Source organism: Acinonyx jubatus, chromosome B1 (genome assembly GCF_027475565.1).
Source record: "Acinonyx jubatus isolate Ajub_Pintada_27869175 chromosome B1, VMU_Ajub_asm_v1.0, whole genome shotgun sequence".
Lineage (NCBI taxonomy): Eukaryota > Metazoa > Chordata > Mammalia > Carnivora > Felidae > Acinonyx > Acinonyx jubatus.
In genome coordinates, this window is record NC_069382.1 from 77,696,838 (window position 1) to 77,708,276 (window position 11,439).

Here is an 11,439-nt window from a genome sequence, read left to right on the forward strand (position 1 = left end):
CCATATCCAACAGCATCACCAACTCGGTGTTTCAGCATGAATTTTAGCCTTTCTCCCTCCTAGAAAGAATCTCCTCAGATAATAGATATTCCTACAGAGATCTATTTCTCCAGTGGCCATTTCGTAGTTTAGGAAAAAAAAAAAAAAAAAAAAACAGAGAAGAACCAGGGAGGTTGGCATGAAGCCTGACGAGGGTGAAATTCCCTATTTGCAGGCACTGCTGGTTCCAGCCAAAGGGTAGGCAGTCTGCTCCCCCTTACAAGCCGCAATCTTTGAACCCTCGCCGGCGCAGGAGGTCAAGAATGTGCGGAAAGCAGCACAAGGCCAGGTGGACTTTCTGGTTTGGCACAGGGAAGGACTCGGGACGAGACGGTCCGAAACGAGCAGAAAATACCACGGTAAGAGTGTCGTTTAAGGGACTTTTGAAAAATTCAACGCCCAGCAGGTTTTCAAAGAATCCCCAGAAAGTCCTCTGGAGAGGTCACGAGACAAGGCGAGTGAAACTGATGTTTCTGTTTCAGGAAAGACCGGGCAGCTTTTAGGGTGCAATCCAACCTGACCTCGGGCGGGCCGGGCTGGGAACGCAGGCACCAAGGGGTGCCGGGCTGCCGGCGGCGCGCTCCCACGCACGGCTCCCGGCTCTGGCCGCTGCCGAGGGCGAGGGGCGGGAAAGGGGACTCGCCGCCGGCTGCCTGCGGAGCCGGGCAGGAGGGAGCCCGGGGCCTCCCGGCTCCACCGGCGGCTGAGCTGGGGCGCACGACTGCCCTTCGCGCTCCCGCAGAGGCTCCTGCCGGCCGCGCCGCAGCTCGCCCGCGCCCAGGTCGCCGCTTACTTTTGGTCGCTGCGATGAGGTTCTTCCCGTCCTTGATGAGCTCCTTTATGAACTTGTTGGTCCTCTCCAGCTCCGCTTCGTGGGCGCGGATCCTCTCCCTGAACCACGGGCTGTCGAGGTAGCAGTCGCTGAACTCCAGGGGCTGCAGCCCCATGACTGCTGCGGTCCGCCACCCGTCCGCAGCGCCCTGCGGAGATCCGCGTCGGGCTTCGGGGCAGCGGCCAGGAAGTCCCGGAGAGGCGCGCGGCGAGCGCGGCGCGGACGTGTCCCTCGGAGCGGAGCCTGGCGACCGAAGCGAGCGAGAACCGCGGCGCCCCAATCCCGGCAGCCCCCGCCGATGCCCGGGCGCCCGCGGCCCCGCCCCGCCCCGCAGACCCTCCCCGAGGCGCCAGCCGCCCCGCCCCGCCCCGCCCCGGGCGCCCGCCTCCGCTCGCCCCTTCTTTATCCGCCTTCCTTCTTCCTCCCTCCCTTCCCTTCTCTTCCTTTTTCCCCGGCAGCCTCTTCCTTCTCTTCCCCACGCGCAGTTGCCCCTCCTCTTCCTTCCGAGCCTCCTCCGATCTAGAATTTCGTCCCGCGCTTCTCCTCCACCCCCGGGGCGCGTGCCCATCCCTTTTTTCGGCTCCCCCACTTGGGATGACTTCCCGCGGGCTCCCGGATGCAGAGAACTCGACCTGGGCAAGGAAGGGGAGACTTAGTTGCAGTCTATAATCCCCGCTCTGCCAGCGACTGCACGCAGAGGTCTGGCCTGCTAGGGGAAACGATGGACTCCTTGATCTCACTTATCCTGGGAGCGACCCTGAGCTGTGAAAGTTTCTCGCACGCAGGGCTCGCTTTTCCTTATTCCCGTTCCCCATCTGCAGTAAAAATGCGTGCTGAATCTCCGCTTTAATTGAAAGCTTTACATGAGCAGGGGTTTACATGAGTAAAAAAAAAAAAAAGCTTTACATGAGTTTGGGGGCCGAGAGCTCCTATTACACCATGCTGCGTATCCACACTGAACCACTTGGAGGGAGGGAGAGGGGTGGCTAAACCACTGAAAAGTTGTCTCTGTTGTATTCAGCAGATTAAATTTGCTTGGGTAGGTGGAGATGATCTTTATTGTTCTAAAAATAACCAACGAAAACAAATGCCAGGTTTCACGAGGTGCGGGGGTGACGATCAAATGAGAATTTGTGTCAGCACACATGGAAAAGTATTTTGTGTTCTCTGGCAGAACTCGGATGTGTCTCCCAAAAAGTTAAGATATTTTAAGTTCCTGAAATGTATTTCCAAAAGAAATCAATTGTTCATTACAGTAACTTTTTATAATGGCAACTTACAATTTATTAAGCAATTATGTGCGAGGCACACACCAGGAACTCTGCGCACATTTTTTACAAGCTCACAACACATGTTTACATATATAGGTTTACTAAAGATGTTGCTATCCACAAAGAAACTTCAAAGCGATTCTCTAAAACTTTCAGACTCAGCTCTAGGTAATTAAGAATCTGTTTGGACAGCATGTTGTAGGAGCCTAACCCTCAGGAAGAAGTTAAATAAGCCTCCTACTCAATGAGCTCTTTTGTTACAAAATAGCACCTCCAGCGTGGGGCTAACCCTCAGAAAAACAGATAAACATTATTACTTTAATGTCCATCCTCCAGAGAGTTCCAAATGTTTTACAAATAACGTTTAGGCATTGAAAGCTTCAGTTCCTACTAAAATCAGCAGGGGGCTGGATTCTTCAGAGAAGAGAATAAAAGAGGCAAATAGAAGGGGAAAGAGGCAAGAATAAAAGGGATGTAAACAAACAGGACCTGGCAAAACAAGACAAATTGACAGGCACTCAATCCTCTAGGCCATGGGGTGCCTGGGTGGCTCCCTTAAGCATCCAAATCTTGATTTCAGCTCAGGTTATGATCTCACAGTTCGTGAGTTTGAGCTGTGGAGCCTGCTTGGGATTCTCTTTCTGCCCCTTCCTGGCTTGCATTCTCTCTCACTCTCAAAACAAATAAAAATAAATATATATATTTTTTAATTCCTCTGGGCAAAACCCTAAACCTATCCTCATAAAGAAGGGCTGCTGATACTCCTCAATGCATTAAACATAAATTTAACATGTGAGCCAGCAATTGCACTCCCTAGGTATGTACCCAAAAGAAATGAAAGCATGTTTGCACAAATAAATACTTGTTCATAGTAGCATTGTTCATAATAACCAAAAAGTGGAATCAGCGCTAATGTCCATCAACTGATGAATGGGTTGATAAACACAATGTGTGTATCCATACAGTGGAATATTAATCTACTAATGGAATATTAATAGAGAAAGATTAAGGACTGATGCATGCTACAACACAATGAACCTTCAAAACATAATGCTAAGTGAAAGAAGCCAGTCACAAAAAGCCACATATATTATTCAACTCATGTGAAATGTCCAGAACAGGGAAATCCATAAGAGACAAAGTAGATTAGTTATTGCCAGAGGCTGGATGGTGGGGTGGGGGTAGAATAAGGGTTTCCTTTGGGGATGATGAAAATAATTTAAACTTAGATTTTGGTAATGATTGTACAACTCTGTAACTCTACTAAAAATCATTAAATTGTATACTTTAAATGGGTGAAGTTTTTTTGGTATGTGAAATACCTCAACTATAAAGTTTAAAAAGGAGGGTGGGATGGGGGCTGCTCCAGGAGTGCCTCTTCTTCCTTACCACTTTCTACTTCCAGCCACAAAAACTCTGGTTCAATGTGGCCAGATATTTAGATATTTTGGAACAAAACAATTATACAATTATACAATTGTTTAAAACAATTATACAACATCATTAAAATACTGTTACTTGTGTCTTTACACATACACACACACATACACACACATACACACACACACTCCCCAAAACAATTTAAACAGCAGGTGAATATAAATCTTAATTCAACATTAAAAAAAAAAATTTTTTTTTAAAGGGGGCGCCTGGATGGCTCAGTTGGTTAAGTGTCCGACTTCGGGTCAGGTCATGATCTCATGGTTCATGGGTTCGAGCCCCACACCAGGCTCTGTGCAGACAGCTCAGAGCCTGGAGCCTGTTTCAGATCCTGTGTCTCCCTCTCTCTGTGCCCCTCTCCCACTCACACACTCTCTCTCTCCCTCAGGAACAAATAAACAATAAAAAAATTTTTTTAAATCTTAATTCAATACTAAATAGCTCTACCAATGATCACCAAGAGCGGAAGGCCCTAATTAGTTTTATTCAGTTACACCTTGTACCTGGCCTGGTAGAAATGATCAGTAACTGTGGAATGAATGAGAAGTGTGGCCAAGTAAGGGAAACCCTTATGGTACAATGGTACCATTTCTCCTAAAGAAATTTAGGAGCTCCAGGGCACCTGGGTGGCTTAGTCAAGTGTCCGACTTTGGCTCAGGTCATGATCTCGAGGTCTGTGAGTTCAGGCCCCACGTCAGGCTCTGTGCTGACAGCTCAGAGCCTGGAGCTCGCTTCACATTGTGTGTCTCCCTCTCTCTCTGCCCCTCCCCCGCCTCAAAAATAAAAATAAACATTAAAAAAAAAGAAATTTAGGAGCTCCTAGTCAGCTTCCCTACTTAGTAGTTGTACCAGCTTGGCAAAGGAAAATCTCTAAATCTCAGGCTTACCATCCATGGCATGGAGACAATGATGCTGCAAGTGCAAGTTGGTTGAGAAAACTTAATAAAATTTTTGTTAATAGTAATTTTTGTTGTTGTAAAGCACCTGCTGAAAGCAAGAATGCTGATGGTCAGGAGGAGGCAGAGATGAAGATTACATTCCACCAGTATGTGAAAAATGGGGGAGGGGGGGCAGGGAAAACTGTCCTCCTAAAATCATAGCATTAAACCATGTAAGACAGAATTCAAGGAAAGTGATCACAAAAGCAGATGCTCCAGAGTTCCTAGGCCCCATTTTTGTTCATTAATCAATTCATTCTTCCCACAAATATCTGTGAAGTTTCTATATGTATTACGAACCATACTAGGTGTTGGTGATACAGCAGAATACAAAACAGTGTCTATCCTCACTGTGCTTTTGTTCTCTAGAGGGAAATTGGCATGGTACCAAACAACAGCAACAACACAACAAAACAAAACACAAAACCACACATAAATATATATCTAATTTAAAATTAAAGTGCCATACAGTTAGAGTAAAGGATGTGTGAGAGATTCTAATCGAGAGCCTGATATAAATCAGGAGTAAGGTCAGGAAGACAATGACTTCTGGTCATTTAATCAGTGACCAGAAGAATCAGTACGAGTTAACCATTAAACAGGGGGCCTTGAGAACAGAGTAGTCCAGGCAGAGAACCAGCCTCTGCTAACCTCTGGAATGAGAAAGAGTTGTACATTCAAGAGACTAAAAGAGGTTAGGCAGCTGAAGCATAGTCGTTGAGAGATACTGGCTCAGGCCAACACAGGTGGTGGAGGATAGGCAGGGGCCACACCACACAGAGCCTCATAGGCCATATGAGGATTTTGGATTGTACCATAATGCTGTTGGGAGCCTTTGAAGAGTTTTCAGCATGATGATAATGTGATCTGGTTTGTGTTTTCTCTATAGCTCCTGTGTGGAGTCCAGAGGGAAGGCTTTTGGAGTTGTCTGGGCAAGAAATGGCATAGCTTCACCCTCTAAGTAACAGTGCAGAAATGAGGACAGTGTCAAAGATGGCCCCCAGGCTCCTGTCATGATAGGTTAGATGGGTGGAGATGAACTTTACTGAACATTTCACTGAAAGGAAAACAGGGGATAAGAAGTTGATGTGTTGACTGGGATGGACAAGGTCAATTTCAGCTTCAGACTCATTAAGCTCTAGGTGCCTAGGAGACATTCAACTCTGTGTGTCAGGTAAGCATTTTTAGGCTTTGCTCAGTGCCTGGATTAGATAAGGATTTGAAACAATGCAAATTGGTCAGGTTCTAGTCTAGATAAAATAGAGGTTAATACAGATGAAACCTTCCCTTTATGTAGGTTCCTCCACATACCATGTTGTCTTTCCCTGATGAGTAACAAAGTTGCCACCTATAAAGTTCAAATAAGGGTTCTACTCTATTCTTTGGATATGTTTCAGGGTGAGTCAGTTAAAATTAGGTCCAGACACATTATAACAGAAAATCCAAAATAACAGTAGTTTAGACCACAAGGAATTTATTTCTCTCTCATGTAAAAGAAGTCCAGAAGTAAATAGCCTAACGTGATTCCAGGGTCCCCAGGGAAGCATTGGGTTCCAATCCGTTTCACTTCATAACACAAGGTGGCTCCTACAGCTCCCTCTGTGAAGGAAGGGAAAGGATAAGAGTGCCTCCCCCCAAACTGAGTCAGCACTGTTTTCAGCCTTCCTGCAGGTCTTAGACATTTTTGTTTTTTGTATCATTAGCCAGAACCTAGTCACATGACCACACTTCCCTGCAAGAGAAAAATATGGTCTTTTTAAAAAATGTTTATTTATTTTTGAAGGTGTGGGGTAGGGGCAGAGAGAGAGGGAGACGAAGTATCCAAAGGGAGCTCTGTGCTGAAAGCAGAGAGTCTGATGTGGGGCTCGAACTCACAAGCCATGAGGTTTTTACCTGAGCCGAAGACGGAGGCTTAACCAACTGAGCCACCAGGCACTCCAAAAACGCGTGTTGAAAGAAACTGTATTTTCTTACAAAGAGAAAAAGGACAATAGATTTTGAGCAGGAACCTAGCAGTCTCTGCTGCAGGCTGACACCTATATGAGTGAGGTACATAAATTATTGCTATGGCGAAACATAAATGATATAATGAGAGGAAATATAAGATAAATCTTTGGGTGTCTTCCAAACTGTATTAGTCTGTTTTCTCTCACAAGTATGGGGGGAGGTGCCAAAATAGTATAAACAAGAAATTATTGGACCATATCACTAAAATCCTCCCTGAAGAGTGGGGACAGGCTTCTGTAGATTTATCACCACTCCAGCTCATTTGTCTGTGATTTTCTCAGCTCTGCCCCAGCTGAGTATTGACTTCAGCCCTTTGGAAGTTTCCTTTGTGAGAATCAAATGGCTTCACCGTTTCCAGATTTACCTAAAAACAATGCCACTTTCTACACTGGAAAGATGCCCCCCTATCACAACTACTTCAATCTGAGCATCAAGCCTGTTTAGAGGACTGCCATGCCCTATCTCAGTTAAACCTGGAGGCTTTCCCTCAACTGGTCATTGAGGCAGAGGTGGGGGTAGTGCCAAATAGCTTGGGCCACCCAAGTGGAGCCACTCTTTGTGCTGGGGGTGACCAACGCAGGTGGCCAGCATCTAGTCCATCAGGGGCTGGAATGAAAAAGGCAGAGGGAGGTGAATTCTCTCTCTCTCTCTCTCTCTCTCTCTCTCTCTGAGTTGGGACGTCCATCTTCTCCTACCGTCAGACATTGGTGCTCCTGGGTCTCTCCCCTTCAGACTCGGACTGGGACTTACACCACTGGCTTTCTGGTTCTTCAGCTTGCAAATGCCAGATCATAGGACTTCTTGGGAGTGTATATAGAGACGCTTTGAGCTCAAGGTGGGTTGAGCCACTAAGATTCGAGGATGCTACACAACAGGTTTGTCAACTAGTAATCTATAAAATATAATGGTGATGGTTGAACAACAATGTGATTATACTTAACCCTGCTAAACTGTATGCTTAAAATGGCTAAAATGGTAGCTTTTATGTTATATGTATTTACCACAATAAAAATAATACATCTATTTATACCACAGTAAACATATGTTTTTATACATCCCATTGGTTGGTTCTGTTTCTATGGGATGCTCTAATACACTCTGTGTCTTCCAGGAGTGCAGTGGGTACATGTATGTGCTGTGGAGAAACTATTACTCATGCCTCCAATGTTTACGAAGCACTCACTATATACCAGGGAGGACCCTAGAACTAAGAAGACAGTAGTGAACAAAACAAGCACTTCTGTGCAAGTGAACACTTTGTGCCTTCATGAATTAATAGTCTCCAGTCAGAGAGAAAGAATATATCGAATAATTACAATATAAATATTAAATGAAATCACTGATAAGTGCTAGGAAAGAACTGTACATGATGCTATATGTAGTAGGAATATGGCCTTTTCTGAGATGTTAGTGAGGAATTAACAACTGATCCAGATCTGAAGGATGAGGAGTTCAATGGGTTCAGGTAACATGGATATGATCTAAAGTGGGAAAAAACATGCCCAGTGAAAGCTTTGTCAAAGAGCTAGTTCAAGAAACTGAAAAAGGCCATGTGGCTGGAGCACTATGGGAAGGGATACAGTCCTTGAAGAGGGAGCGAGTGCCCATCCATCTGCATCTGCACCAGGCTTAACTTCTTTCCCCCAGAACATTGAGCATGGGTTTAGAACCCCTCCAGGCTTTCCTGATTGTTCTTAGAGGATGCTCACCTTTTCCAGCAGTTTGAGACATAACTTGGAAGAAATTGGGACCCCAAGAAAATACTAGAACTATTCCACTTACCTAATGTTATTCAGCAAATATGGAGTACCTGGAAAGAGCAAGGCACTATGGAAACTTCTGCAAGGAATGCCAAGGTGAGACAGTTCCTAATCTCGAGGCATCTACAGTCTGGTGTACTCCAGCCATGGGGAATAAGCGACAGAGGGACGATGATAACACAAAGCACATTGCTGCTTAATCCAGCCAGCCTGGCAGCCTGGCTAAGAAGCAGACATTCCCAGTGAACTGGGGTAGGGAAATGGGGAATGGGTGTGACAGGGAAGGAAGGCGGGATTTTCCAATTCTCTCACATTTAAATGAAAATCCTCTGAAGAAATCTAGGACTCTTCTCAAGTTTGGAGTTAGAAGAACCTGGCTCATGAAGATGTGGGTCAAGTGGAGCACCCTGTCATAGTGAAATGACTCCTTTTCCTGCCCCCAGGTTTGGAGAGATTTCACATGGAGAAGAGGGGGCTAGGTATATCATATTATGTATGCTGACTTATATCAGTAGGCACTCCCCACTGCCCACAGATCCCTAAGGCAAACGCTGCCCTCTTTTCTGTAGTATGTGAATCAATTGACCAAAGCAGAGACCTTGCACTTTATTTTATCCAGATAGCAATATATATAAAAAATGTCAGAAGGAAAGAGGAGAGCTCTAACCAGTATGCTTTTCCCAGCACCACAAATGCCCCTGATATGACCCAGAGAGAGGTTTCCACAGGGTGACCTTCAAACGGGCAATTATCCAGTTCTAGATAGGCCAATCTAGAAGGCACTGGAAAGCCAATCTAGAATGATTAGAGGCATACCCTCAGAGTTCATTGGCACTTCAGTAAAATAGAAAATGAAAAAAGTTTAAATACTCACTGTTATCTTTGACCCAATATTTCCAGACCTAATAATTTGCCCTAAATATGTATATATTATTATTATTATTAATTATATATTTATAAATATATGTATATATTTTAATGTATATGCTTAGGGCTATTTATTGCAGGGAGGAAAGAAGGGCAAAAAAGGAAGCAATCTAACAATTGGAAAATAGTAAAATAAATCAGCACATACCAACTCAACATATTCATAAGTACTCAGGCTTTGACGCCATTAAAATAATCACTCTTGGGGGTGCCTAGGTGGCTCAGTTGGTTAACGCACCCAGCTCTTGATTTTGGCTCAGGTCATGATCTCACAGTTTGTGGGTTCAAGTCCCACATCTGGCTCTGTGCTGATGGTGCAGAGCCTGCTTGGGATTCTCTGTCTCCCTCTCTCTTTACCCTTCCCCCACTTGCACTCTGTCTCTCTCTCTTTTTCTCCCTCAAATAAACTTTTTTTTTTTTAATATGATCACTTTTTTTGCTGTAGTGGTAGATACTGGGATCTTTGGATACTGAGCCTTTATTCTCACTTGCCAAAAGCACCCTGACTTTCACCTGAGTAATTATTTTCCCACATAGCACATAGTCTTGGTAAAATTCATGGGCCTAGCTCATACTAGGGAATCCAAAGAGATCCCTGGAGCCTCCTGCTAATCCTTCCTCTTAAGCCTGCCATTGCTAAGGGCAGGGTACATGCCCTAAGCTCAGCCAACCAGACTCTTTTTCCCAGGACTTTGAAGCATAGTAAAAAACTGACAGAAAAAACAAAGTTCATCTGTTCCAGCCACGACTGTCAAGAGACCTGCTGCCTGGCAGTCTACCCAGCTACTCATTCAAAGGCTGGTTTTCAGGTTTCCTTTAGCATCCCACATACTTCAAATGAAATGCCTTTTTGCTTAAGTTGCCAGAATCAGGGTTTTTCCCCTTGCACTCAAAGATTAATTAATACCTAGACTGATTAAATAATACTAGACCCAGTGCCTGCTAGATTGGCCTATCTAGAACTGGATAATTGGCAGTGGACCTTCATGGAAATTGTGGGGCATATTTGGAATTAGTTATTTGGTGAAGATAAAACAAAAAACAGTAACACCCTCCTCCTTTATGTTCTGAGAGAAAATCTAGCAGCCCATGGCACACACTGGACAAACAAGCCATTAGGTTATCAACTTTGATCACTTAGCTCTAAGTCACATGACCTTAAGTCCTCTCTGATGGTTTTATGTGCCAACTTGACTGGGCTAAGGGATGCCCAGAGAGCTGGTTAAACATTACTTCAGGATGTGTTCGTGAGGGTATTGGAAGAGATTAGTATTTGATTCAGTAGACTGAGTGAATAGATCTACCCTCACCAACACAAGCAGGCATCATCCAATCCAATTCATGGAGAGCCCAATTACAACAAAAAGGCAAAGGAGGGGCAAATTCCCTGTCTCTCTTCTTCAATTGAGACATCCATCTTTTCCTGCCCTCAGGCGTTGGACATCAGCCACTGGGGCTTCTGATTCTTGGGGCTTCAAACTCCAGGGCTTACACCAACAGCCCTCACCCTGGTTCTCAGACTGAATTACACACCACCAGTTTTCCTGATTCACCAGCTTGTAGATGACAGACTGGGGGACTTCTCAGTCCCCATAACCACACAAGCCAATTTCTACAATAAATCTCCTCATCTATATCTGTACATATTTTGTACATATTCTGTTGGTTCCGTTCCTCTGTGGAACCCTATTATATCCCCCTTTGACTGTAACTGGCCTGCTTTACACCTTTGGAATCCCCTCCCTTTTACAATTTTCCCCTGAATGTCTTTTTTTTTTTTTTTTTTACTTTTTTTTTTTTGAGAGAAAGCAAGAGAGAGAAAAGGAGAGAGAGAGAGAGAGAGAATGCATGTGAGCAGGGGAGGGGCAGAGGGAGAGGGAGAGAGAGAATCTCAAAAAGCTCCATGCGGCACTCCATCTCACAACTGTGAGATCATGACCTGAGCTGAAATCAAGAGTCAGACGCTCAACTTACTGAGCCACCTCAGTGCCCCAGATGTGTCATTTTTAAATGGAGTTTTACTATAAATAACTGCATTGAAAAGATTTTTAAAAAAACTAAGCCAAGATGGATTCCTGGACCTCTACCCTGTATTTAGTCTCCAGCCATGGTCTCATCTAGTAGTACATGAGACACATAAGCAGTGAACAGAGTTCTTACTTTGACAAGTAGAAAACCTGAAAGGTGACTAAGGATAACGTACCTCTCTTTTACTGACCTTTCCA

The 11,439-nt window shown here is 44.7% G+C and overlaps 2 protein-coding genes across 4 annotated transcripts in view; one reads left to right on the plus strand and one right to left on the minus strand.

The window, feature by feature from the left end:
* Positions 1 to 1,197, minus strand: part of ARHGAP10 (Rho GTPase activating protein 10) — a 319,834-nt gene extending 318,637 nt beyond the window's left edge. The window contains exon 1 of one of the 3 annotated variants that reach the window (XM_053216887.1): positions 833 to 1,197. In XM_053216887.1, coding sequence (XP_053072862.1) covers positions 833 to 986 — 154 coding nt within the window. In that variant the 5' untranslated portion in view covers positions 987 to 1,197. The remainder of the gene's footprint in view (positions 1 to 832) is intronic. The other 2 variants (XM_053216886.1, XM_027066965.2) reach the window with 2 other exon arrangements.
* PRMT9 (protein arginine methyltransferase 9) overlaps positions 376 to 11,439 on the plus strand; it is a 93,219-nt gene continuing 82,155 nt past the window's right edge. Inside the window, exon 1 of the mRNA XM_053216890.1 lies at positions 376 to 398. The gene's annotated coding sequence lies outside the window, so the exon portion shown is untranslated. The remainder of the gene's footprint in view (positions 399 to 11,439) is intronic.